This window comes from Sapajus apella, unplaced genomic scaffold, assembly GCF_009761245.1.
Source record: "Sapajus apella isolate SASKATOON/1434 unplaced genomic scaffold, GSC_monkey_1.0 scaffold53, whole genome shotgun sequence".
Taxonomy (NCBI): domain Eukaryota; kingdom Metazoa; phylum Chordata; class Mammalia; order Primates; family Cebidae; genus Sapajus; species Sapajus apella.
In genome coordinates this window covers 5,367,226-5,395,147 of record NW_022436993.1, presented here as the reverse complement: position 1 = coordinate 5,395,147, position 27,922 = coordinate 5,367,226, and the positions used below count along the sequence as shown (strand labels likewise).

The window sequence follows — 27,922 nt, the reverse complement described above, 5'->3', positions numbered from 1 at the left end:
GGGAAAGGAGGGGAAGAGGGAGGAGGAGGCAGAGGCAGAGCGGGAAGGAAGAGGGCCGCGGACCTGGAAGGGCCTAGGGCACGGAGTGGGAGGAGCAGGTGGGAAGTTGGGACGGAGGGAGGGGCACGAAACAGAAAAGCCGGGGCGGGCGGTGGGGCGGGGCGTGGGGAGGGAGGCCGACTGGCGCCGGCGGAGGGGAGGGGTGGGGGAAGGGAGGGGTGGGGCAGGGCAGAGGCGGGCAGAGTGCAGAGGGCGGGGCGGCGCCCGAGCGGGCGTCATGGCGCGACTCCTCCGGTGGCCCCGGGGCCTGCCTCTCGGAGCGGCGCCTCTGCGGGCGATGCGGGGCCGAGCGGGCGACCGCGGGTCCGGCGCGGGGCCCGGCCGGGGGGAGGCAGGTAGGACGCAGGCCCCGCCGCCGCCTCCGGCTTTCCGCTTCACTTCACCCGCTGTACCCGGGGCCTGGGGCGGGTCAAGGCCGGGCGCTGCCCTCCTCCTCCGGAGCCCTCCGCCGCGCGCCCCCGCCCGAGGGCCTGGGACAGTGGATTGTAAACTTGGTGGGGGTGGGGACTGAGCCCTGTGAGAATCCGAGGAAATGAGCAAATTATCCCCCTAAATGTGCGCATAATTTTTTTTCTTTTTGGGCGGGGAGAGTGAGGGCACAGAAGTGGGGCCCTGGGGCCCCTGACCCTTATCGGGGACTCCAGGCGGGGCCGGAGGTCGGGGCTGCAGCAGCCGGGCCCGGCGCCCGTGTGAAGGCCCCGGGTACTTTGCACTGCAGTCCTCTTCGTAGTTCCACGGGCTTCCTTCCAGCAGCTGAGAAGCAGCCAGTTCAGACTTGGTGTTCCTGTGGGTGTTTCCTGTCCTGCTGTCTTCCCATGAATGTGTCTAGGAGCCAGGGAGACCGGGTTGATCGTTTGTTCAAGGTGACAACCATTATTAATAACGGAGACAGAGACCCGTGTGTGTGTGTGTGTGTGTGTGTGTGTGTCCTCTCTTGGATCTGGGTACCTGTACATTTCACCAATCAGAAGGGAGTCACCTCGGAGACCTGCGCCAGCCACCCCTGTATTTAAGGTCTGTTTCAGGGGAATTTAGTGCTCCAGAGGATTGGCATCCCGGGCAGTTGCCAGACTGACCCACCTCTGAATCCAATTTTATATGTGTTCATTGAAGAACTTCAGTGATACCCAACTGATGAAAATGTATCCAACTCATTCGGAGCTCTGTTTAGCCACTGAAGTTTTCAAAACGCTGTATTAAAAGAATACATAACTAAATAAAAGCGCTGGCGTCATGGAATGTTAGCTGATCCAACATGACTTCCGGCTATGGCCTGTCTAACCCCTGGTGTCTCTAGTCAGTCAGTCTGATGACATTTGTTGTGAGCCTACTGTGTGCCAAGCATAGTTTTACAGGTGACAGAAACAGATCACAGTTACTGACTGGAGATCTTTATCCCCCTTGGTACAGGATAGTGGTTTAACGGGAACTACTTCATGGCTGTAATTGCTGCTGTCAGAAGCAGCCTAATGAATTGCTCTGGGATCTGAAGTTCTCCAGCAACATTAGAATTTGGCCAGACACCAGTAGGTAACAGGAGCTGTGTACCTTATCAGACACCCGCTCCTGAGAATTTATTCGAAGGAAATAGCTCAAAAGAAGAACAAAGCTATATATGCAAAGATGCTTTACACACTATTACAGAATGGAAACTGGCCATAACCCAAATCAGTTAAGAAATACTTACATAAATCATGAAAACTCAATCCAACAAACTGTTAGGCAGCCATTAAAAATGATAAACAGGTAGTAGTTCTGTGATGAAGGGCTTGGGTACAGTTAGACGCAGATTTTGAGTCTTGGCTCTCTGTGACTTCCTGGCTCTGTGTCCGAGTTCAGGCTGCTATTGCAAAATACCGTGGAGAGGGTGGCTTCAACAACTGACATTTTCTAACAGTTCTGGAGGCTGGAAAGTCCAAGATCAAGGTGGGAACAGATTTGGTTCCTGATGCAGACCTTCTTCCTGGCTTGTAGCTGACTGCCTTCTCACTCTGCGTTCACGTGACTGTCTGGGAAGGACCACTAATCCCTCACTTTTATGATCAAATCTAAAATTAATAACCTCCCAAGCGCCACCTCCAAATATCATCTTATTGGGAGTTAGGGCTTCAACATATGGCGGCAGGGAGAGGATCAGGGAGAACACCTAACATTCAGTTTGTTACAGTGTCTTTGGACACGTTTTTGAATTTGGTAAGTTTAAACTTCAGATTTTTTTTCCTTCTATGATGTAAGGATAATGGTAATGGTAGGGTAAGGTTGTTGTACAAAGTAACTTTTTAATTAGATGTTTTATTACAATGCTTCACACTTAGCAGGCACACAATAAATGTTAGTTATGATTACATAAATAAGTGGAAAGGACAAAAATGTAGCTTACATTTAACTTACATTGTGGGCTTAGGGGGTCTGTTGAGAGAGAGAGAAATTGGGATGGGGGGAATGAGAAGATGTTGAAATGACAGTATTTTTCTCCAGTGCTGCAATTTCTCATATGCTTAGAGTGATTTTGTTCTCCAGACTGAAAAAGCGCAAACTGAAAAAGCAAAGTAAGAAATATCCTGGAGAAAACAATCTTGCTTCAGGAAAACATTCTTTATAGACATGACTATGCTAGGAAACCACCCAGGGCACAGGGTTAAAATAGTCTAGGCACTGTGGTGGGAGAGACAGTTCTGCAGATCACAATGGCCTGGGCATTCTTCCAATACCAGTTTCTAGTGGGTTCCATTAGATTCAACAAATATTTATCAGAATGAAGTGGGTTTATGCATGACAATTGGCACTATAGCAACTGTGGCTAGGAAGGTTAGCAAAACCCAAAGGTGGCACCTGGTAGGTGACTAAAGGACCAAGAGGGGATTTCCTTAGGGATGAAAAAATTGAGGCCCACCGCATGAAACTTCTGACCAAGATACACGGCCTGTGCAAATCACAGCACTCAGAAAAGAACTCCAAGGAATTTGAGTTTATTAAGGCATAACTCAGAGTAAAGCTGTGAACTCTAGCTATCTTGTGCAAGAGCAGCAACCGATAAATGTTTCGATAGCAAGAGAATGTAGGGGGAATCTGGGAAACGTACAGCCCTCAAAGGGTGAGCACGTGGTGCGGAAGACAGAAAGCACCTGGGCACACACATACAAAAGGACACAGCCAGTGTCGAAACCTCTCTGTAGCCACGGAGGCCAGAAGATTGACTCATTCCCAAGTCAGAGACCTTGTTGTGTCTCTAATGTACAGGTGACTAAATTGCTGTTTGTTAAAACTGCACAGAATTTATTCATACTGCAATTTTTATTTAAATTTTCATTGTTTCCTAAAGCCCCAGTGTGTTCATCTGCTAGGGATGCTGTAACAGAATACCATAGGCTGGGCAGCTTAAACGATGGAATTCATTATCATACGGTTCTGGAGGCTGCAAGTCCAAGACCAAGGGGCAGCAGGGCTGATTTGTCCTGAGACCTCTTTCCTTAACTTGGGGATAGCCACCTTCTTGCTGTGTCCTCAAGGTGGCCTTTTCTCCCTTCCTTGTATGAGGACACCAGTCTTATTGGACAAGGGCCCCCTCTTAATGGCTTATCTTAACATGATTGCCTCTTTAAAGGCCCTGTCTCTAAATGCAGTCACATTTTAAGGTACTGGGGATTAGGACTTCAACATATGAATTTGGAAGTTGGGTGACAGGGAGTGTCACAATTCAGCTCTTAACATCCAAGTCAAAGAAACCTCTTAAAGTGATACAGCCCACATATATCCTGACCAGGGTGTACCCAACTGAGCATTGGTCACCGAGCTATCTCGTCCATCTGCCCTTGAGTGAGCCTTCTATGCTGGCAACTCTGCAGCTAAATGTTGTATAATTGGGGCTTGAGAAAGAACTAGTCTAAACATTATTGCTGACCCACTAAAGCTTTCAGATACATTAAAAATACTGTAAAATGTCCACATTGATAAGGATTAAAAGAACCATGAAAAATGTCGTTTCATACTGTATTTAGATGAAGGCTTAATTCTTTCATTTAGCAATGTAAATATTAGTTATATATTTTAAACTTAACAAGAAAACATTATGGCGGGGCACTGTGTCATGCACCTGTAGTCTCAGCTACTTGGGAGGCTGAGGAAGGAAAACCGCTGAGCCCAGGTGCTCCAGGCTGTAGTGTGCTTTGATGGTGCCTATGAATTGTGCTCCATTCTTGGCAACACAGTGACACTCAGTCTCTTAGAAAAAATTAGGGCAGAGGGAGAAGGTGGGTGTCTGAAGAACAGATAGTCTCTCTCTAATAGGTGTGACAAAATATAGAGGTGTGGGAGACAGAGCTGGGAAATCCAGACAATCTCAAGCTGTAGGTTCAAAGTGAAGGAAGTACATGTTTTAAAGCTCAATTCATGAGAGTCCCACTGACTTTTAGCCCGTCTCTAATTCCCTCTTTCCAGTGTCAGCTACTATATTGTACTGCCTGTTAAGTCACACGAAGGACAGTGCTTCCAGGAGACAATAGGGTTTTTTTCTAAGCCCACTCCACTTCCTTCCTGAAAGGAGATAGGAAGATAAAGCCAGCTTCACAGACTGTAAATTTCAACCTTCGTACCTGAAGTCAGTCCTCCTCTTACCTATCCACAGGAATAATGCAAGATCTTTGCCAAAGCCAAGAGGAGGGTGTTTTATCATGATGCTGTTTACTCCTTTCCTTAACAGATGTCAGTGACGGCCAGAGATTAAGTCTCACAAGTTCCCCATGGGACTAGAGTTTAGATCTTGGAGGAGGAACCCAGGACGTTTCACTCTTACTAACAAAGCCTGTTCTTGCTCTTTTTAGTGCCTCTGGCTAAAGCATTCCCTTTTTTCTTCATTTGGGGTGGACAAAAAGAGATAGGATCCTGAACAGAAGTGGCAAAAAAAAAAAAAAAAAGAAAAAGAAAAACAACACAGAAAAGAGGAGGCTGTATTACTTTGTTCTCACACTGCTGTAAAGAAATACCAGAGAGAGGCCGGGCCTGGTGGCTTGCGCCTGTAATCCCAGCACTTTGGGAGGCGGAGGCAGGTGGATCATGAGGTCAAGAGATCAAGATCATCCTCGCCAACATGGTGAAACCCCGTCTCTACTAAAAATACAAAAATTAGCTGGGTGTGGTGGCTCCTGCCTGTAATCCCAGCTACTTGGGAGGCTAAGGCAGGAGAATCGCTTGCATCTGGGAGGCAAAGGTTGCAGTGAGCAGAGATCATGCCACTGCACTCCATCCAGGTGACAGGGCGAGACTCCATCTCAAAAAAGAAAGAAAGAAATACTGAAGACTGGGTAATTTATGAAGTAAAGAGGTTTAATTGGCTCATGTTCCACAGGTGGTTCAGGAAGCATGGCTAGGGAAGCCTCAGGAAACTGTCAATCATGGTGGAAGGCGAATAGGAAGCAGGCAGGTCTTACATGGTCAGAGCAGGAGGAAGAGAGAGAAGGGGAGGTGCACTTTTAAACAACCAGATCTCTCAATAACTCACCATCACTAACTAGAACAGCACCAAAAGGGAAATTTGCCCTCCTGATTTAATCACTTCCCAACAGGCCCTACCTCCAACACTGAGGATTACAGTTTGACACAAGATTTGGGTGGGGACACAGAGCCAAACCATATCAGATGCAGTCACTTGTTCCATTGCAACAAGATGGAAAAGGAGTAGATAGATATAGGCATAGGTAAGTGTAATGGTTTGTTGCAAGAAGTTGAGGGATTTCTTTTGTTCTGGCTTTTGATTTTGCAAAAGCAAGATCATCTATTGAGAGGAAGGGGAGATGTAGTAGATACCGAGGTTTGAGGATAGTGGAAAGGTGTTTGTTTTTTTATTATTAATTTCAATAGGTTTTTGGGGAACAGGTGGTGTTTCCTTACATGAATAAGTTCTTTCTTTAGTGGTGACTTCTCAGATTTTGGTGTACTCATCACCTGAGCAGTGTACACTGTACCCAGTGTATATAGTCTTTTATCCTTCATTCCCCCTCCCACCCTTTGCCCCTTGAGTCCCAAAGTCTCATTCTCATGCCTTTGTATCCTCATAGCTCAGCTCCCACTTATGAATGAGAACATACAATGTTTGGTTTTCTATTCCTGACTTACTTCACTTAGAATAATAGTCTTCAGTTCCATCCAGGTTGCTGTGAATGCCATTATTTTGTTCCTTTTTATGGCTGAATAGTATTCCATGGTATATATACACCATCAATTCTTTATCCACTAGTTGATTGATGGGCATTTGTGTTGGTTCCATATTTTTGCAATTGTGAATTGTGCTACTATAAACATGCATGTACAAGTATCTTTTTCATATAATGACTTCTTTTCCTCTGGGTAGATACCCAGTAGTGGGATTGCTGGATCAAATGGTAGTTCTGCTTTTAGTTCTTTAAGGAATCTCCACACTGTTTTCCATAGTGGTTTTACTAGTTTACATTCCTGAGAGTAGAAAAGTTTTAAAACACCCATTGCAGAGAAATGGGAAGATAGCTGGCTGGGGAAAGATCATACTCACTGTGGTTCACAGAAATCCCAGTGAGAAGAGTAACTTCGAGTTTATAAGGACAACTCTCTCCCCAGGTGGGGGATTTTCTCCAGTAGTGCTTAATGGTACAGGGGTAGCCATGGAGAAGATAGTCTTTTAAATAAACTTTTTAAAGTTTGGAATACTTTTAGATTTATAGATAAGTTATAAAGATAGTGCAGAGTTCTCAAAACCCCTCACCTAGGTCCCCTGGTTAACTTCTGACATAATCATGGTACATATGTCAAAACTGTCTCTGTCTTTCCTTGTTTTTTATGACCTTGACAGTTCTGGGGAGTACTGGGCAGGTTCCTTGTAGAATGTCCCTCAGTCTGGGATTATTTGATGTTTCTCCTCACAATTAAACTGGGATTATGGGGTATTGGAGAAAATCTCATAGAGTTAAAATTCCCTTCTAGATTCATGTGCTCTTCCCCATCTCTCTCCCCAATAGTGAGACACACACACACAAACTCACACTCACACACTAACACTAAGCTCTTGCTTAACTATTTGAGAGTTGTGGACATCATGATGCTTTCCTGCTAAATGTCTCAGCGTATCTCCTAAGACCAAAGATGTTTTCCTACAAAACCGCAGGACAGTTTTTTCCTACTCAGCAAATTGAGCACCCTTGTCTAATACATAGTTGATACTTAAATTTCCTGCCGTATACGAACAATGTCTTTTATAGCTCTTATTTTTTTTCTGGGATCTAGAATTTAATAAAGGGTCACACATTGTATTTAGTTGTGGAGAGTACTTGTTTTGAATACTTTCCCTCAATTTTCACTTACGTGATTGTTTCTCCACGAGACACAGATGGAGCATTTTCAGCAGGACAACTTTCCTGGTGATGTTGTGTCCTTTCCAGGGCATCACATCGGGAAGACAGGATGTCACTTGTCCCACTGCTGGTGATGCTAACTTAGCCTACTTGGTGAAGGTGGTGGCATTTTCTTCAGTGTAACTAATAAACTTTGGGGTTGCATTTTGGGAAGATATGACTATTCTGTTCCCCAGAAATATTTCACCCAGGAGTTTTAGAATCCTCTGATGATTTTTACAAAATGGTGATTTTAAAAATTCTACACTTCATTCTTCATTTATCACCTGACATTCTGCATGATAACTCTGAAGGCCATTGGGAAATAATGATTATCACATAAATACATTTTGTTTTGGCCCCAAAGTGTCGAATACCCAAAAAAATCATGTGTTAACTGAGGTATATTCTATAAGAATTTCAGAGATATATTTCCATAGTTAAAAGAAACCCCTGTAGTCTTATAAAGCATATATTTAATAAAAGATAACTCCTAGGGGAGCCCTTGTATGAGAATAATAATAGTAATAAAAGGAAATAAAAAAAGTGTTAATATATTAAATAGTTTAAAAACCTTTTAGCAAAATGTAAGCAATCAGCTAAATGCACCACTGGAAATGCAATATTGTTCAGTATTATAAACTGGCGAAAAGATAAGTCTTTTCTTGCCGAAGGATAATTTAGGGCATTTTTTTTATAACCCAAAATGAATTTCAACTATAACTTCTGATGTGTTTGATAAATAGGTGCTGACATCACAGGCATTTAACATTTCATCTTCAGTGCCGTGGTCAGATTACTAACCCTTTGGGCCTCTGTTTCTCATCTGTAAATTGAGGAGTTGGACACATTATAAAATCCTTTCAAATTCTTAATGTTGGATGATTAAAAACATTTATTATAGGAGCTGGGCTTCCTACCCCCTTTGGCTAAAGGGAGTCTTGCTCTAGTTACTTGGTTTACACTCACCTGAATAAATGTAGTAATATACATGCCAAGGAGAGTAGGAAAGAGGAAAACAAAATATGGACACAAACCATAAAGCATAGTAATAGATTTTGGTAGGTCTGTTTCCCTTTCAGGACTATGCTATGGGAGCTTCATCTTTTGTTCCACGCAAAAAGATTTTTAAAATAGAGACCTACCTTGGTAAGGAAAATCAGAGATATCCTTATAAACCAGCAAGGGAGAAGAGTTTAATAACCAACTAGCTTACAGTTCTTTCTGTCCAATGCCTCAACTACTTCTGGCTGGATCCTGACAGCAGCTGCTCCTGTCAAAGTCATCAGAGAAGAGAGGATCAGTTTCTACCCTTAGGTACCTGAAGGGAATGTATTCCGCATTCTTTCATATTTCAGCTGCCTCTTTAGCTTCTATGCCTCAGGAGAACTAGAAAACTGGCTCTCTACTTCTTATTAATTTCTTATTAATTAAATAGACAATGAAGGCATTCTGTGCCTGAGGCTTCTGGTCCCCCTGAAGAATGAACTCGTGGGAGAGGAAGGGACTGGATTATTCTGCTGGGTGACAGTGCACTTAGGGAAAAAGGCCAAGGGAGAAAAGTCCATCGGGCATTTTTGTTTTAATTTTTAAAATTCCTGTTTAACAATACAGGGTGTGAGCTGCCTCTTGCCAAGAGTGAGTGGCAAAAGAAACTAACCCCAGAGCAATTCTACGTCACCAGAGAAAAGGGAACGGAACCGGTAAGCGAAGCTGGTTTACGGTTTTCTGATTGCGTGTGTTGGCAGTGAGGGGGAGTTGGAATAGGTCCCGTTATGAAACCCAGCTGCCCGTCAACACCCCACAGACCTGGTCTTCCCCCTCCATTGTTCCCTTCTCCAGGTATCGATATCCATCAAGCTGTAGAAACCTGACACTTTTCCCTGGACACATCGTCTCTGTTCTGACTTCTAAATAACCTTCCCATATTTCACTTCCATGCACTGCTCTGACCTCCCTGCAGGGCCAAGTCACTGTCACCTCCCCTGTGCGTGGCCATTCTTGCTCCGGCCAACCCATTCTCCACACTGCAGCCAGAGTTCTTTGGAAAACACAAATCTGACCACATCGCCCCCAAGCTCAAAACCTTTGGTGGCTGCCCAGTGCTTTCAAGGAAAAGGAAAAGTATGAAATGGCTAATAAGGTCCTAACGGCCCCTGGCTCCCACCCCGATCCTCAAATCCAGTCATCCTCCCTCTTGACTCCACACTCTGGCCGCACCACTCTTGAACTTTCACATGCCCTGGTCTCCCTTCTTTTAAGGCTTTTGCACCCAGCGTTCCTTCTTCTGTCCCATCATCCCTCCCCACACCCTCCAACCATTCATTCAGACCTACCTTGTAGCTGTCAGCCCAAACCTCACTTTTTCTGGGAAACCTTCTCCTAGCCCCCAGCAAAGCTCACTTCTAGCAGAACTCTTCCTTTATAGCATTTGCCATCGCTGCTATATCCCCTGGCACCTAACGTGGTAGCTGGCCATACTAGGCATTTGAAAAATCAACTTTTATGAATGTCGAATGATGGCCGGCTAAGAGGTGGAAACATTGTTTAAACTGCATTCGGCAGTCTCGGCTTCCATTCATTTTCTGAGAATAACCCTCAGTGGTTCCTCATTATAACATCATTTTTTACAGTGCTGCATTTCTGTGTGTGTGCGTGTGTGCATGTGTGTGTGTGTATACAAGTTTATGGGGTACATGAGAAAATTTGTTACCCATATATAACGTATAGTAATCAGGTCGGGGTATTCAGGGTGTCTGTCACCTGAATACAATGCATTTTTGTTAAGTGTCATGCTCCTACTCTGTTATCAAACACTGAGTGTATTATTTTTCTCTTGCTGTATGTTTGTGCTCTTTAAGCCACTTCTCTTCATCCTCCCCCGACCCCCTGCTCACCCTTTCCAGGCTCTGTTATCCAATTTTCCACTCTCTACCTCCATGTGCTCAAATTCTTTAGCTCTCAGATATAAATGAGAACATAGTGCCGTGTTTCTTAACAAGTGGTCTGTCTTAGACCCAAATATAGCTACTGGAATGTAGCTTTTTAGAATTGAACTTTATTATTAGATATTTTTCCTAGTGAAGCAGATCCTACAGAGTGGACCCCAGCCCTGTGGCTTCAGGTATGGTAGAGTATGAATGTTTTTTCCTTCGTCAGCACTTGCAAAACTCATGTCACTGCCACGTGCACTGGCATTGTAATCATGGCCCCACCCTCTGTTTCACCAATGCTAAAGTCATCAGAAGGGCCAGCACGTCCCAATAGAGTCTCCTGAAATGCTGGTATGTTTGAAAACTTCCTGTGGGTGGAATTTTATTAAAGCTCTCATTGGGAAAGAGACTACATTAGCCATTTGTGTAGATCACACAAGGGAACCACATGATACACTCTGAGCAGTTGTGTGTATTCCCAGAGTATTCTAAGCCAACCCTAATTCTCAGGTACAGAGCCAGGCAGGGCTTGGTACGTAGAGAGACCCGAGAGATGAGCTGCCAGATGTTTAGGAAAATAAATCTGTGGGCTTCTCAAACAGATGGTACAATATACTCTCTGCACTTGGCCATTTGACAAAATGAGCATCATTCATTATTTTAACTAATGTTATAAATCCCTTTCCATGGATCCACTTCCACATTTACCTTTTTAGAATATTGCTGAACTGTAAGCCTTCATTAGCTTTTTTCAGCTAAGAGAAATAAAACATCGGAGGCTTCTCTTTGGTGACTCTAAATTAAAATTCAGTCCCGTATGTTTTTTCTTGGGCAATCGTAATATGCTAGCAGTCTGCTAGCCAATGAATAAATTTACAGGCCGGCTGAGCAATAACTGCGAGTCAAGTATCAATAGAGGCGAGGTTTTGTGCAGGTCTTTCTCTGTCTACTCCCTAGAACCACTCTCCACGGGCTTCCCCTGCTCTGAGCTTTAGGAAGAGTGAACAGTTCCCTTTCCCCCCAGCTCTTGGTTCAGTTTAGCCAGTGGGAGACACCAGAGGCACTTGGGGGAATCTAGGTCATTATTTAACATTTATTAAGTATGCCATGTCCTAAACATTACATGAAGCATATTATAGGCAAAATCCCTGATCTCACTGAACTATGCTTTTTATGTATTTGTATTCTGTCTTTAATTGGAGATTTCAGTGTGTTAGACAGTAGACTAGATTCCTGTTGTATCAACTCTTTTGAAAGGAAGACCAAAATCTCACACAATCACAGAAGATAAGACTGTTTTCTTGCTTTTTCGCGGACTTTGAAGCTCTTGGATGAAAACTCCTGTATGAATACAAAGCACTATTAATGTCATAATTTGAATATCGGATGCAATAAAGCCCCGGCTATAAAGACATTTTCAGGCTGCTTCATTGCGTGCATGATTATTTTCTCTCCGGCCCTATTTGCACTTCGTCAAATCAGCACAGAAATTCCTTGATGTGGGGACTTACCCAGGATTTAAATCTGCTGTATCATCTCCTGCCAGCAGCATGAGAAATCTGAACGTGACATATCTAATTTACTTTCAGCCTTTCAGTGGGATCTACCTGAATAACAAGGAAGCAGGAATGTACCACTGCGTGTGCTGCGATAATCCACTCTTCAGGTAAGGTAAAGAATCGAAGGCCACAGGAGACCAAACCTTCAGGTTCTTGCTGCTCTGTTTCATTTAAGTTCTTGGATTAAAAAATTCCCACAATACCCATGTTTTTTAAAAAATAACTGCCCTTGTCATTTTGCACTGTTGCTGTAAGGAGAGCTATTCATATAAGATACTTGCTTGTCTTGACTTTTTTCCTAGCATTTAGAGTCATTAACAAGACTCCTTAGATTATATTCTTCCTTTCTGAATCCTCAAGAAATAGCGACCAAAGAAAACTCGGTGGACACCTTATGGTAAAGCTATCAGAGGTTTTTTTCTTGTTGTTGTTTTTTTTAGGGGGAAAGTATTTAAAGATATCTAAACCATGATTATATTTGCGGGGCCATGCGATTAAAACTCTCTCTCTCCCAGGGAAAATGGGTTTATAATTTAATTTAGGAAATGTAGAATTTTATGAGGATAGATTCTCCACAATGCTTGACAGTAGTGAATACCATACCCTCTTCTATATAGCTAAAAGTAAATTTAATTGTCCCTTGATTTCAAAGCCTCTTTTAAGTCAATCAGGATCTGAAATCTCTCCACAAAGGCTTTTTTGTTTAGACATGCAGGAAACAGTCTTTAAAAAAAGTAGATTCGATGGAGAAGAAAGGAAAATATCTTTGAAGTACGATTTTTCAGAACTTCAAAGATGTTTTCCTTTCTTTTGCATCAACTCTAAATTGGTTTAGAATAAAACATAAATCAAGCCAGCTCTGTGTATCACCCATTAGGCAGTGCTTCCTTCTGTCCTCTGGGCTTTGAGTGGTCTGGGCCTTCCTGCCCGGCTGGCTGCTAATGTGGGCTGCGTGAGGAAGCCGGACCTGCCTGCAAGGATGAGGAGCGATTAGCATTGATTTTCCTCCGTGCTCACAGATGGGCAGGCCTTTGCCCGGATGCATTCATGTTGGCATGGGGCAAACTAGAAGGAGGTTAATTTTTACACAGCAAAATGCGGGACTCGGGTTTCGGAGACAATAGTTATTTCTTGACCTTTTATGGTTCTGTTAAAGAGGAGAGGTAGGACTTTGCGATGGCCCACGGGCTTTCAGCCAGAGAACTGTGCTGCCTGCATGTCAAAGGCTCCCTTGTTATTGCAGGCACCAGGCAGTGCTCTGTCTCCTCTTTGCACTGTGAATACAGAAGGTAAATCATCCTTGCAAGAGCATTCTCCTAAATCATGGTCTTCACTCTTCCACTTCCTTGATGTTCCGGTTTCTGCATCTGTAAAGGGGGCCCTTCTTCCCTTCCTTTCACCTCGCAGGCTTAGTTGTGGTGTCAGAATACTGGAGCCAGGAGGCTGCTGAGTCCAGAGTAGAAAGCTCTGTCCTGTAGAACTTCCTGTGGTGATGGAGATGTCTGTATCTGGCTAGCCGCCCATCGCACGTGCTTGTTGAGCACTCAGGATGTGGCTAGCGTGGCTGAGAAGCTGACTTTATGAATTTAACTTCAATTTAAACAAAAGGCCACATGTGGCCAGAGCACAATGCTAGTTCATTTGCACAATGCTAGTTCAAATTAGGGAAGTTACATGACCAACTCCAGGTCCCGGAGGTTGTGAAACAGCCAAGACTAATAGGAAAACCAGCAATTCTCCAAAAGCCCATTGACCAAGTGGCCAGTTTACAGGACTGCCAACTCACCCACCTTATTTTTTTGTCACCGTTCAGTTTGAGTTGAAAAGTTTCCATTTTGCATTCTTAAAGACTTCTAAGTTTGCTTCTGTTCCTTTTTCCTGTTGCTGCTACTGCAGCCAAAGGAAATAACATATTCTGAAGATTATTTATGTTCCAGAATATACTCTTCTTAAAGATGTACTCATCTATGGGAGAGGCAGTAGAGTGGGCTCCATTGCTGTGTGACCTTGAGCAACTTTCTTAACCTCTCTGTGTCCGATTTTCTCACCTATAAAATGAAGATAATAGTACCTAATTTATAAGGTTGTTGGGAGGATGATCTGAGTCATGAATTAATACATGGGAAAGCATAGAGCAATGCCTGACATACCTGACTCAGGCCAGCACTTGATCCAAGTTAGTAATGATGAATTCTTAAGCAATAGACCCCTCTTAGGGCTGTAGACGTGAATGTGCCTTTGATCCTGAGGAATTCTGGAGTTATATTTTAATTAATGAGAATATACAAATGCAGACTATATTGCTGAACCTTCTTCCCATTCAAGAGAAGTTTTAGAAATACATTCTTGTTTGGCCTCTGGTTTTCCTTCTCTTTCTGTCTCTGGTCTCCAGTCTGTACAGCAGGAAGAAGAGGTACAAAAATAATAATTCCTTAAATGCTTGTGGAGAGTGAAAATGAAGGGAAAAGCTGGTCAACCAAAACCAGTAGTTCGTTCAACAAGTAAGCGCAGGGCTCGCTCCTCTGAGCTCCCTGCTCCAGCCTGGCTGCTTCCTGCCCAGGATTTCCCCTCATGCCCAGCTGTCCTCCTGGGATCTGCTCAGCCCCACTAATGCAGATTTCTCCAGAAACCTTCTCTGATAGCATATACTGTGGGTTTTTTTCAATCTGCTTCAAATTCCTATTAATTTATCAGTAGCACACAATTTAGGACCTAATTATTCTCCTGTTGGCTCCAGTATTTTATTTAGTTAAGGAGATAAACCTGATCAGGTCCTTGAGTCCCTTGGCATCGTATACTTCTTGGACAAAGCTCAGGGAAGTTGTTAGGGGTTGAATTGTGTCTCCCAAAAAGACCTGTTGAAGTTTTAATCCCTGGAAACTGGGAATTTGACCTATTTGGAAATAGGGTGGCTGCAGGTATAATTAGTTTAGATAAGACCATACTGATGTAGGGTCGGCCCTAATTCCAATATCACTGCTGTCCTTATAAGAAGAGGAGAAGAAGCCCAGACAGAGAGAAGACAGCCATGTGAAAGTGAAGGCAGAGGCTGGTAATCCACAGCTACAAACCAAAGATTGCCGGCAACATTAGAAGGTAGCAAGAGGCAAGGAGGGATTCCCTAGATGCTTCAGAGCCCTGCAGACACCTTGACTTTGGACTTCTAGCCTCCAGATAGTGAGAGAGTACCACCCACTTTGTGGTACTTTGTTATAGCCATCTCAGAAACTAATACTTACATGCTCCATAAGTACTTCTTGATTGGTTGATTGAAAATATCTGTCGTGCTTCTTAGACGCTGTAGCAATGTTGGGACTATCAGAAGCTGGGGTTATGGGCTGGGTACGGTGGCTCACACCTGTAATCCCAGCACTTTCAGAGGCCAAGGCAGGCCTTGAGGTCGGGAGTTCAAGACCAGCCTGGCCAGCACAGTGAAATCCTGTTTCACTAAAAATACAAAAATTAGCTGGGCATGGTAGTGCATGCCTGTAATCCCAGCTAGTAGGGAGGCTGAGGCAGGAGAATCACTTGAACCTGGGAGGTGGATGTTTCAGTGAGCTGAGAGCAAGCCACTGCACTCCAGCCTGGGTGACAGAGTGAGAATCCACCTAAAAACAAACAAAAAGAAGCTGTGGTTATGAAATCACTGTGGAAATGTGTGAGGGAAGTGGCTGCAACTTCTTGAGCATTTATATGCCGGACACTGAGCTCCAGTACTTTGCAAACAATCCTTACCCTCCAATAAGGAGCTATTAAAACCCCCATTTAACAGATATGAATACTGAGGCTTAAAGAATTAAATCACTTATATAGTAAGTGATAGTGCAGGGATTGGGGTTCCACTGGAGCCTCTACAGTGCACTCTTCTGGAGAGTGGGAAGCTCCCCAGCAATGAAGGAGCCCCCTGGGCATGTGGCAGGTGCTGTGCCTAGGCTCTTCATGTGCATCATTTCATCAGACCTCTCGGCAGCTCAGTGTAGTGTTATCATTATTCTCATTTCACATGAGGAAACCAAGACCTAGAAAGATGAAATAACTTGTCCAGGGTTCAGCAGCTTATTGGTAGCCAGCCAAAATACCAACCCACAGTTTTGGACTTCAGAGCCCACATTCTTCACTAGCTGAGCTTCCGTAAGCCACGTGGGCAGCACCATTGACATAGGTGCCATCGCCTTCTAGTGCCTGTTTTCTGAATTACAGGCATTGTTTCCCAGCAGATGTAAGCAGCCTCTAAGGGTGACACTGGCCAGTGTAACTCGTGAGTTTCCTTTACAGAGCCTTGTTCCCACCCTCATCTGCCAGACTTACTGTCATTCCCCTCATCATCCTATAGCTGTTGGAATGAGTTTGGTGCACAGTTTTGGAGAGCTTCTGCCTCTCCAAAGCTGGGACTCCAGACTCTCATTTCCTTAGCTTGGAATGAAGTGACATTGCCCCCCACTGCTGCTTCCTCTCCTCCTTCTCTCCTTCCTTCTCCCTTGTTTTCTTCCCCGTAAGCCTTTTTGGAAAGTGTTTATTAAAATCTACTGTGGGATCACATATTTCATGACCATAAGTCTTCATAAAATAAGAGGAAATAGAGCCTGATACTAGTTCACTTTTTACATAACATCCTGATGTTGTACGTGCCATGAGTAACTAAATAATATTGTTAAAAACCTTTTGTGAGCCCCATTTTCTGAAAGGAATAGAAATTCTTCTAAGAGGTTAGGGTTGTCAGTTATCGCCAAGTGCCTGTGCTGTTGGTTGGGAACTGCAGAACTTCCAGAAATCAAAGAAAACCAAAGCAAATAAAATGAAACAAAAGGCCCTTAGAGTATATGATTCAGAATGGTTTTAGTTCTTCAAGGGCAAACCTTACAATCCGCTAACCACTTAAATATGTATATTGGAATTTCTGATTGGCTTTAATATTTTTGGTTCCCAGTCTTGATTTATATATGTAGGGCCTCTCATATTACTTGGTAAAATCTCCAGATTCTGCTAATTGCATCAATAAAGGTTTATTGTTTCCCGTAAATGCTTTAATGAGTTTTTATTAGTCTTAGATTCATTCATTTAAATGCTTTTATTATATTCATAATTCTCCATCAAAATTCCTTTAATGCCTACTAGTTTATATGTAATGTTGAGGATGGAAAGGCTGGGATGAAACACTACTTAATGATGTTTTACCCTGAGCAGAGTGGCCAGGTGAATGTTTTTGAACCCCTGGAAGAGGGTTGTAAACCCGACCTGAATATGAAGACACTTCTAGTTGGACCCACTTCTGCTCCAATTTCATAGATTTCTGTTATTAATAATAAAAATATATTAAAAATAATAGCTACTGACTTATATGCCATGCATGTTTCATGTGCTCGTGTGTCATGCTTCCTATGGTAAGCATACTATACACAGAAAGTGAGGCGATAATGCCATTGCTATTGTTAGCTTAAAAAATAATACAACCCATAAATTTAGAAAAGGAGACTTTATTTCTTCTAAGGGCTTACAGCCATCAAGGTGGCCATCCCACAGGCTGGGAAGCGAGCTCTCAGCCAAGAGCAGCCACAGGCACTTGGAAGGGGGAACAGCTGGGGAAGGAGCTTTATGCTGATGGCGTTGGCTAAACACATGTATTTAACAGATCACAGAAGGGGCTAGGAAAATTCGTGATGATGGTCCTGACATATGCATACTGAACAAACATGCATGTAACATATGACCTATGTTTATTTGGGGGTAGAAACTTAACATTTAAATGTATCATAATTAGACCCTATACATCAAAAGATCTTTCAGGATATGAAGGCTCGAGAGTGCCCACCCTCCGTAAAGCATCCAGAACCAGTTCACGGTCTTTTAATCAGGAGAAAGTTACTAAAATCAGCCCCTTGTGCAATCAAAGCTGTAGTTACGGCTGGTGGCACAGAGGCTCTCAGGTAGTCTGTGTCTGGTGGTGAGCGAGCTGCAATTGCCTCAGCACTGCTTACCTCAAGACCAGGGCTTGTTTAGCTGCTAGAGAAAAAGAAAACCCTTGAGGCAGTTAGAACATAGTTGATTCTTTAAGTGTAGGGGTACGTGACTTCACCCTGGCCTGGCGTGGCCTTAGGTCCTGTTTATAATTTGGTATATTATTGCCACACACAGTCTGTTCTGCCAGTCTTATGATCTCTATTTAAACATTAATGCTGGTCATTTCTTGTGTCTAAACCATGAAAGGGCTGGGTATAATGAAGTGTGTCTGACCTTCTGTCCCATCATGACTGGAAACTTGGTTTAAAGGCTTTTCCAGAGTCCCCTTGGCCAAGAAGGGGTCTATTCAGTCAGTGGGTAGCTTAGAACTTTATTTTTAGTTTATACTTTTCTATGGATTAGGATACTGAGGCTTCATAAGATTCAATGACTTGCCCAGGTCATACACATGTAACAGACAGATCCCAGATTCACACCCAAATCTTTCAGAAGTCAAAGCCCTTCCTCCTAATGGCTATATTTGTGGTTCCCAAAGCCTGGTCTGAGGACCCCAGGGATTCCTGGGAGGGAAATCAAAACAACAGAGCAGCAGACTGAACGCAGAGGCACATATGAAGATTCAGTTGTCTTTTTCTAAGTCACACATTAAAGGGCCTTGCAAAATGTAAAACAGTGCAACTCTTCTCATGAAACATTTGTTTCATTTTGAAAAGTACAATTATTTGTCATAAATATATGTTATGTTAACATGTAATAAATTTATTTCAGGTTGAGCATATCTACTCTGAAAATTCAAGATCTGAATTCACCCAAATCTGAAACTTTTTTATTTTTTGAGACAGTCTCACTCTGTTGCCTGATCTTTGCTCACTGCAACTGCCGCTTCCTCGGCTCAAGTTATTCTCCTGCCTCAGCCTCCCAAGTAGCTAGGACTACAGGCGTGCACCATGCCCAGCTCTTTTTTCTATTTTTAGTAGAGAGGGAGTTTCACCATGTTGGTGAGGCTAGTCTCTGACTCCTGAGCTCAAGTGATCCACCCACCTCCACCTTCCAAAGAGCTGGGATCATAGGTGTGAGCCACCACACCTAGCCAAATCTGAAACCAACAGATTTGTTTTGAGAACCAACATCATACGCAAAGGAAATGCTCATTGGAGTATTTCAGCTTACGGATGCTGAACCATCAAGTAAAATGCAGAAGTCAAAAAGATCTGAAATCTGTAACAGCTCTGGTCCTAAGCATTTCAGATAAGGGGTTCTCAACCTATATTAAAAAAAAAAATTAATGCACACATATTTTTAAATTCTCAGTTATAATTTATAATTTGTTAAATGTTGACATATATAACTCATAGACAAAAGCTCTCAGTGACCTCTATTAATTTTGGGGACATAGAGGGGCGCTGAGACCAAAATGTTTGAGAATTGCTGCATGACACAGTTGTTTCTGTGGGAGTTTGTGCTGTCAGCCATGCTTTCTTCTGTGTTCATAGTCTAGGGATTTGATTCTTTGCCACTTTTTCTTATTTTTTTTTTCTGGGTTTAATATTCAATTATTCTCTTTCTTCCTTAGATAGAGAGAGCCATTTCCTTGCCATAGCAATGTTTTAAAGACTATTTTCCCAGTGCCATTAAGGGAGCTTATCCATTAGAGCACTTGGACGGTGGGTCTTTGGTGAGTGGATTTCCCTGTTGTCCTTCTCCTTCACCTTGTGCCAGCATCGTGAGTCCCTGGGAGACTTCTGCAGGGTTAGATTTCACTGCAGTGATTGATGCCAGGGACCAGGCGTATTAGTTATTCATCATCATCATCATCACAGCAAGCATTCAGGGCACTTACCATGTGCTAAGCTTTATATCACACTTCACAGAGTTTCCCCTCAAATCTTCAAAACAGCCCCATGGGGCAGATACTATTCCCATTTTCTAGGTGAGCAAACTGAGGCTTCAAGAGCTGTGATTTCACACAGTGGCCAGAGGCAGCTTTTGAATCCCTGTAGAGGCTTCTGTGTTTAGATAAGCTGAAATACCTGTTGCTAAGGATGACTTTCTCATGAGACCTTCTGTACACTTCCGTGATGCACCCCGATGATGACTTCCTCGGACCGTTAGTATCTAGTTTTGATTTCTCCCTTTTTCACATTTTCAACACATGGGTTTGATCTGTGTTACCTAAGATGCAGCACAGTTCACAAAGCACCATGTGTTTTTAGATCCTTGTTGGACATCGAGAGAGAAGCCTTTAGCATCGAAGGATCAAGAAGTCCTTTCACTTCTAGAGGCAATGGCTTCAATAGTGAAGGTGCAGTGAGAACGATTCCCATGCGACTGACTGTCACAGAACTGGGATCTGGCAGAGGAGAGTGGGAACAGAGCCTGCTCACTGGAACGACATGTTGGGGCATGAAACCCTCTTGGCATGTTAATGACAGTGTCATTAGCAGCTGTAGTGTCATTTATGTCTTCCACAGTTCTGAGAAAAAGTATTGCTCTGGCACCGGGTGGCCTTCGTTTTCTGAGGCTCATGGTACGTCTGGCTCTGATGAAAGCCACGCAGGGATCCTGAGACGTCTGGACACCTCGTTAGGATCCGCTCGCACAGAGGTCGTCTGCAAGCAGGTGAGATTTCTTATTTTGTTTTACTTTCCTTGATGCTGCCCCAAGTGCCACAAAGAGCTCTCTTGTTCTTGGCAAATCTGATGTCCTTTTATGGGGTTACTTTTGTCTTCAGAACACAAGGAATTTCTTTTTTTTTTTTTTTTATTCTTTTAGAGACAGAGCCTCACTCCGTTCTGCAGGCTGGAGTGCAGTGGCATGATCTCAGCTCACTGCAGCCTCCACTTCCTGAGTTCAAGTGCCTCAGCCTCCCAAGTAGTTGGGATTACAGATGCCTACCACCACACTCAGTGAATTTTGTATTTGTAGTAGAGATGGGGTTTCACCACGCTGGCCAGGCTGGTCTCAAACTCCTGACCTCAAGTGATCCACCTGCCTTGGCCTCCCAAAGTGCTGAGATTACAGGCATGGGCCACTGCACCCAGCCCAGAACACATGGAGTTTCTACACATGCCAATAATGATCACTGTCTCCCTTCCATCTGGGCACTGCAGAAAAGAGAAAAGGCTTCTTGAGCCTCTCTCTACAGTGGCCTTTCCTAGTTCTAATCTTCCACAGAGACAGGAACAGAGGTAGGATCTTCACTTTCTTTTGTGCATGGATAAGGAGCAGAAAGCCCAGAGTGGCTGGTATCTCATCGTGGACTTACTCAGCGTGGCTGGCACCTCCATCTCTCCACCTTCCTTTTGCACTCTGCAGCAAGTCACTGGCCTGCAGAGCAATGCTGCGGGTGACGTCAGCACTCTGTGCCTTCTGTGAGCCCACTAGGAGAGAGTGGCTTAAATCCAGATCATAAATTCATTTTGATATCCTTAGGTGCTAACATTTTTTGCCTCATGGGTTTTGTAAAACACTAGAGGCAAGCCAATTAAGATAGAGTCTTTTTGCCTTCAGTAATAAATAATAATAATACACTGGGTACTACAACATTATTCAGTACTTACCCAGGAATGATGTTAAGGCTTTACATACAACATACCAATTAATTGTCCCCACAGCTCTCTTATGTAGGTATGATAATTATCCCCATTTTTAGATGAGTAACTCAAGGCTCAAATTCAATAATTTGCTCACATCCTATTGATAAAATAAAGCTATTTACCATGATGGTGTCCTGCTTTCTTTCATTTCTTAATCGAATTCTGATTCAATAGACTTTTTCTCCTAACACAGATGTCAGATTTCGGAGTGGAGTGGCCATGGAGGGGTTTGTCTGTCTGGTTTTACGTAAAGAGCTTTGTTTGCATTTGGAGATGACAGAGGCTTCTCTCCTTTGCAGTGTGAAGCTCATCTTGGTCACGTGTTTCCTGATGGACCTGGGCCCAATGGTCAGAGGTTTTGCATCAACAGTCTGGCTCTGAAGTTCAAACCCAGGAAACAATGACCATCTTCAAGAGTCCCGTTCCCTGCCACCCCTTCGTGTGTACCCTCAATTTCCACAATTCGCTTGACTTATTTTATTTGCCATAAAACTGGGCTGAGTTTGCTGCTGTCTCCAGTGAGTCATTGCTTCTCTTTGTTTATTTACCTGGAATCAACTTAATCCTGTGTGTTAGGCTGTTCTTGTGTTGCTATAAAGAAACACCTTATCAGGATCTGGGAGAATTGGAAAAAAAAAAAAAAAAAAAAAAAAATGTAGAGCAATAAATAGATTTTTTTTTTTTTTTAAAAGAAATACCTGAGACTGGATAACTTATAAAGAAAAGAGACTTAATTGACTCACAGCTCTGCCGAGTGTACAGGAAGCATGGTATCAGCATCTGCTCGGATTCTGGAGAGACCTCAGGGAGCTTTTACTCACAGCAGAAGGTGAAGGGGGAGCCAGCGTCTCACATGGCAGAGCAGGAGCAAGACACAGTGCTAAGGAGGTGTCATACAGTCTTAAATCAGCCACAGCTCTCAAGAACTCACTCACTGTCACCAGGACAGCATTAAGCCATGAGGAATCCAACCCATGACCCAAATACCTCCTACCAGGGCCCACCTCCAGCACTGGGGATTACATTTCAACATGAGTTTTGGAGGGGGGAGCATTCAAACCATATCACCCTGACTCCCACTTGGACTGTAGAATTTCACAGAATGACAGAGGGGTAGCTGCTTCCTTCAAAAACTTCCACAGCTTCACCTGAGACAAGGGCACGACTCTGGGAACATCGGGAGGCTGATGGACTAGTAAGCCAAACAATTCCTACAAAAATTCCGTGCCCCTTCCACTGCAGTCCAGTCCTTGATCGATGTAAGTGAGGTATCAAGTAAGAAGAGGAAGGGAAATACAGGATCTAAGGAATCAACAATGCTAGCATTGAACAGCAGGATTATGGAGGAGCTGTGTTCTGGGAGCACATATGGTGATCAATGAGATGCATGACTGCTTTTTCAAAATTTTAAGTGTCTTGAGCATGCTACTTCCAACCCTTTTACCCACAAATATACTACAATAGGACTTGGTTAGATTTCAGTGACTGTGAATACATGTTCACCCTCATACCTTCTGGTTACAAAGCGAAACTTTAAAATGTCCAAATAAAATATTCACTAAAATTTATGTTTGCTTTTTGGCTAAGTCAATGAATGTGCTTTTTTTTTTTATAAAAAAAGACTCTAAATAAAAAATGACAAATAAGAATTGACTCACATGTAGCAGGCATTTGGTTATACCAAGACTGACAGCAACTCAAGGATTTCACAAGTTAAGAGTCTTGAATCATTTGTTACTGAAAGTATATAAATCATTCTCTTTGTGACTTTATGGGTGGAAAGGAAATTTATACCATTTTTCTATTTATTAACTTGTCATACATTATTTTACATTTCTTTCCATGGATACCATGGAAATTACAGCATGCTTCCTTACTTGTTACTATCTTATGTAAATTATTACTTATATTGGGTTCCCCAAAAATGTTAGCCTTGGAACACTTTATTAACATCCTCCCATATTTTGTTTTACTGTTGTCATGTATTTCACTCTACAGACATTTTAAAGCTCCCAAACCATTATAATAATATACTCACATATGTACTAATATATATGAATTAGCATATAATACATTAGTATAAATATATAATATATACTAATATATAAAATATATGAATACATAATATATGACATACTAATATATAATGCTATGCATTATTAGTATATATGATTGGTACTCATTTATATTTACCTACATATTTGCCCCTTTTGTTGCTCTTTTATTTCTTCCTGCAATTCTGTTTCTCTGTGATTATTTTTCTTCTACTTAAAGAACTTCTTTTATTTTTCCCTTTAGTTCATGTTTCCTAGTGATTTTTAATCAGTTTTTGATGGTGAGAAAACATATTTATTCTCCTTTAATTCTGAAGAATATTTTCCCTGAGTATAGAGTTCTAATTTGGAGAATTAGATTTTTTTCCCCTACAGATAGCCAATTATGCCAGCACTATTTATTGAAGACTTTCTTGAATTTCCTTGACATTTTTCAAAAAAATAATTTCCATATTAGCATAGGTCTATTTCTGGACTCTCTATGCTGTTCCATTGATATATCTATTCTTACAGCATTTATATCACACTGTATTGATTATTATAGCTTTATAGCAAGTCTTGAAATCAGGTAGTGTGAGTTTTCTAACTCTGTTCTTTTTTCAAAATTGTTTTAGCATAAAACAACTAGCTAAAACAATTTTGAAAACAACAAAGTTGGAAAAACATAATCAAAACATATGCATTTCCATATAAATTTTAGAATTAGCTTGGAAATTTCTATAAAAAGTCTTGCTGGGAATTTGATTGATATTGGATTGATATATCAAACTAGGGAAAACTGGCATCTTAAAAAGATTGAGCGTCCTAGTCCCTGAGCCTGGTATGTTTCTCTGTTTATTTAATTATTCTTTAGTTTTTCTTTAAATATTTTGTACTTTTTAGTATGTGGGTCTTGTACATATTTTGTTAAATTAATGCCAAAATATTTTAATTTTCTTAATACTATTATAAATTGTTATTTACATTTTTATTTTCTGTTTTTTCACTATATATAGAAATACAATTAATTTCTGTGTTTTGAACATGTATCCTGCAACTTTACTAAAGTGACCTATCTTAACCCTTATAACTTTTTTCTGGATTTCTTAGAGCTTTCCACATACATAGTCATGTCTGTAAATAGGAGAGTTTTATGTCTTCTTTCCAATTTGCTTTTTCTTTTTCCTGCCTTACTCACTATTTGGGTCTTACAATACAAATTTAAATCCAAATAGTGAGAGTGGATATCCTCGTTTTGCTTTCTTTGTGATTGTAGGTAGAAAACATTAAATCTTCACCATTGAGTTTGATGTTAGCGGTAGATTTTTTAATTGATAACCTTAATCAGATGAGGAAGACTTCTATTTCTAGTTGCTGAGAGATTTTATTTTATCTAGATTGTCAAGCTTATCAGCATAGAATTGTTCCCGTATTATTCTTTTCCTGGCTAAAGGACATGTAGAGAAACTCCTTCTTTCATTCCTAATATTGAATATTGGGGATTTGTATCTTCTGTTTTTTTGACTAGTCTGGCTACAGCCGGTCAGTTTTATTGAGTTTATTTCAAAAAAGCAGCTTTTGGTTTTATTGATTTTTCTCTATTGTTTTTATCTTTTCTATTTTATTGATTTTTACCCTTTATCTTTTCCTTCCCTTTGTTTACTTTGAGCAATAACTTGCACTTATTTTTTAATTTCTTAAGGTAAAAGCTTAGATCATTGAGATATAGACTTTGCTTCTTTCCCAGATAGGCATTTAAAGCTACGGTTTTCTCTATGTGCTGTTTTACCCTACATCCCACAAATTTTGATATGCTTTCATTATCATATTACATATTATTAGCATATGTTCTAATATCACTTGTGACTCTTCTTTGATCTAGTGATTATTTATATGTTAAAGTCCAGATATTTGGAATTTCCTGGTTATCTCATTATTACTGAATTCCAGTTTAATCCCTTGTGAACATAGAACATAGTCTGTGCGATTTTCAACTATTCAAATTTATTGAGATGTGTTTTGTGGCCCAAAATATGGCCTATTTTGACAAACATACCAGGTGCACTTGAAAATAATGTATATTCTGCCATTTGGGGTGCAATGTTCTATAAATATCAAGTCATGTTGGTTGATAATATTGTTCAAAACTTCTATGTCTTTTCTGATTTTCTGGTCTAATTGTTCTAGTAGTTGCTAGGTAGAGATGTTAATATTTCCAGTGTTGTCTGTGGAACTGTCTCTTTTGCCCTTTCATTCTGTCAGTTATTTGCTTCATGTGTTTTTGCTTCATATATTGGGTGTATGTAAATTTTGATTGTTGTGTTGTCCTTGACAATAAGATTTTTATCATTATGGAGTAATGAAATTATATGATAATGCATTTCTCATTGTGATATAGTTGGTATAACATGAAATTTCATATCATGTAAAATTCTCCACTTAACAATATACAAGGTACATTTTGTTTTAAGTATATTTTACCTGATATCAGTATAGCCAGTCTAGCCTTTTGATGTCTGCTGTTTGCATGGTGTATTTTTCTATCCATTTTCTTTCAGCCTATCTGCCTTTATATTTGCAGGTCATTCTTTAATAAACATTATATAGTTTTTTTCTTGTCCATTTTGACAATCTCTGCTTTTTAACTGAATTGTTTATCAACACTTACTGCAGTCAGTCATATGCTTGCGTTCAGGATCTGGGTTTTTTTGTCTCTTCTGTTGTTTTTCCTTTGTTCCTTCTTTTGTGATTTTTCTTTTTACATTCTTTGAATATTTTTTAGATTTCTTTTTAAATTTTCCTGTTTTCATTTAGGTAGACTTCTTAATTTTTTTAGTGGTTGTGGAAGGAATTCACACACACACACACACACACACACACGCACACACACTTAACTTCACTGGGTGCTTACAATAATTACTTCACTACTTCACATAAAATACAGAAATCTTGCAACCCTATTAGTCCATGTTCCTTTTTATTTTATAGTTTTTATATGTAGTCATCTATAACATAACAAACCCTGCAAGACCATGTTATAATTTTTAAAATGTAGTTTATTAAAATAATTAAGAGGTAAAGGGAAAAAAGAAAAAACTGTGTTTAGCCAGGTACTTGCAATTACTCATGCTTTTTATTATTTTCAGAGAATCCAAGTTTCTATCTGGTTTTTCTCCAGACTGAACAACTTTCTTTAGTATTTCTTATAGTGCAGGTTTGCTGGTAACTAATGCTGTAACTTTTTTTTAAATGAAAATGTCTGTTCTTTTTTTTTTTTTTTTTTTTGAGACAAGGTCTTACTCTGTCACCCAGGCTGGAGTGTGGTGGTACAATCACAGCTCACTGCAGCCTCAACCTCCCAAGCTCAGGTGATCCTCTCCCACTTCGGCCTCCCAAGTAGCTGGGACTACAGGTGTGCACCACCACATCTGGCTACATTTTCTATTTTTTGTAGATATGAGATCTCTCTATTTTGCCCAGGTTCATCTCAAACTCCTGGGTTCAGGCAATCCATCTGCCTTGGCCTCCCAAAGTCCTGGGATTACAGGCATGAGCCACCACGCCTGGCCTATTCTTGAATATTATTTTCACTAGATATAGAATCTGGGGTTGACAGGTTTTTTGGCCCACTCTCTTCTGGCTTCCATGATTTCTGAAGAAAAGTCACCTGTTACTAGGACTGTTGCTCCTCTGTACAATCTGTTATTTTCCTCTTGCTGCTTTCAAATTTTCCCTGCTATCTTTGGCTTTTGTCTTTTGTTGTTGTGCTGCTATAACAAAATAACAAAGACTGGGGAGCTTATAAAGAACAAAAATGTATTTTCTCACTGTTCTGGAGGCTGCTAAGTCCATGATTGGGGCACTGGCTGTTTTGGCGTCTGGTGAAGTCTTGTCTGCTCCATGGTACATAGTTCAGGAGTCCGTCAGAAACGTGGGCACCCAAAATGTGGGATGTCCTCTCTTGCCTTTCCCTTGTAAACTTTCCCTGACTCTTCAATGTTCACAATTTCTTGGCTTCACTTTTCTGGTTTCTCAGACAAAAAATTCTGCAGGTTTTTTCCATTTCTGCACCCCCACCTCCACTGTGTGCACCACATGGAATTCACTTGGCCTCAGGCTAAAGTCTGGGCAGATGAGAACAGATTTGTATCCCTTCTTTACGCCAGTTCACACTCTTTGCTAGAGACTGTCTGCTTCTGTTCACTCAGTACTTCAGAGTTGCTTTTGTACTGAGTCCACATTTTGCAGTTGTTTTCTGAGGAGCATAGAAGGGTCTTGGTCATTGCTCCTACAAGTGGAACCTAAAAAGCATCATGGCCCCTCTATCCTAGTGCAGGTGCACAGAGGCACATGGGCATCACTCAGATTCATCCCACAGGAGATCCACTGAGTTCATGGGATCCATTCTGTGATCATTTTGCTGGC

General features: G+C 41.6%; 1 protein-coding gene and 1 long non-coding RNA gene across 3 annotated transcripts; one reads left to right on the top strand and one right to left on the bottom strand.

Annotated features, from left to right (window-relative positions):
* The first annotated feature begins 178 nt into the window (after nt 1-178).
* MSRB2 (methionine sulfoxide reductase B2) lies at nt 179-23,032 on the top strand. 2 transcript variants are annotated; one of them, XM_032243881.1, is made up of 6 exons: nt 245-349; nt 5,096-5,105; nt 9,033-9,121; nt 11,941-12,017; nt 20,340-20,487; nt 21,764-23,032. In XM_032243881.1, exons 1-6 carry the CDS (start codon nt 278-280, stop codon nt 21,866-21,868), a joined length of 501 nt encoding a protein of 166 aa, XP_032099772.1. In that variant the 5' UTR covers nt 245-277; the 3' UTR covers nt 21,869-23,032. The 2 variants fall into 2 exon arrangements, with proteins under 2 accessions (XP_032099771.1, XP_032099772.1); XM_032243880.1 differs by lacking the exon at nt 5,096-5,105 and having other exon boundaries at nt 179-395.
* LOC116527102 lies at nt 8,115-15,314 on the bottom strand. Its single transcript, XR_004258387.1, has 2 exons — nt 15,150-15,314; nt 8,115-8,691 (listed from the first exon to the last, which is right to left on the bottom strand). It is a non-coding gene; the product is annotated as an uncharacterized LOC116527102 (long non-coding RNA).
* Nucleotides 23,033-27,922: the final 4,890 nt, after the last annotated feature.

Excerpts from the sequence above, each read along its gene's own strand:
- MSRB2 (XM_032243880.1), top strand. The coding sequence starts at position 278 with ATGGCGCGACTCCTCCGGTGGCCCCGGGGCCTGCCTCTCGGAGCGGCG. Across the intron at positions 396-9,032 it reads GCCCGGCCGGGGGGAGGCAG|GGTGTGAGCTGCCTCTTGCC; the intron begins GTAGGACGCAGG and ends TTAACAATACAG. Across the intron at positions 12,018-20,339 it reads TGCGATAATCCACTCTTCAG|TTCTGAGAAAAAGTATTGCT; the intron begins GTAAGGTAAAGA and ends TGTCTTCCACAG.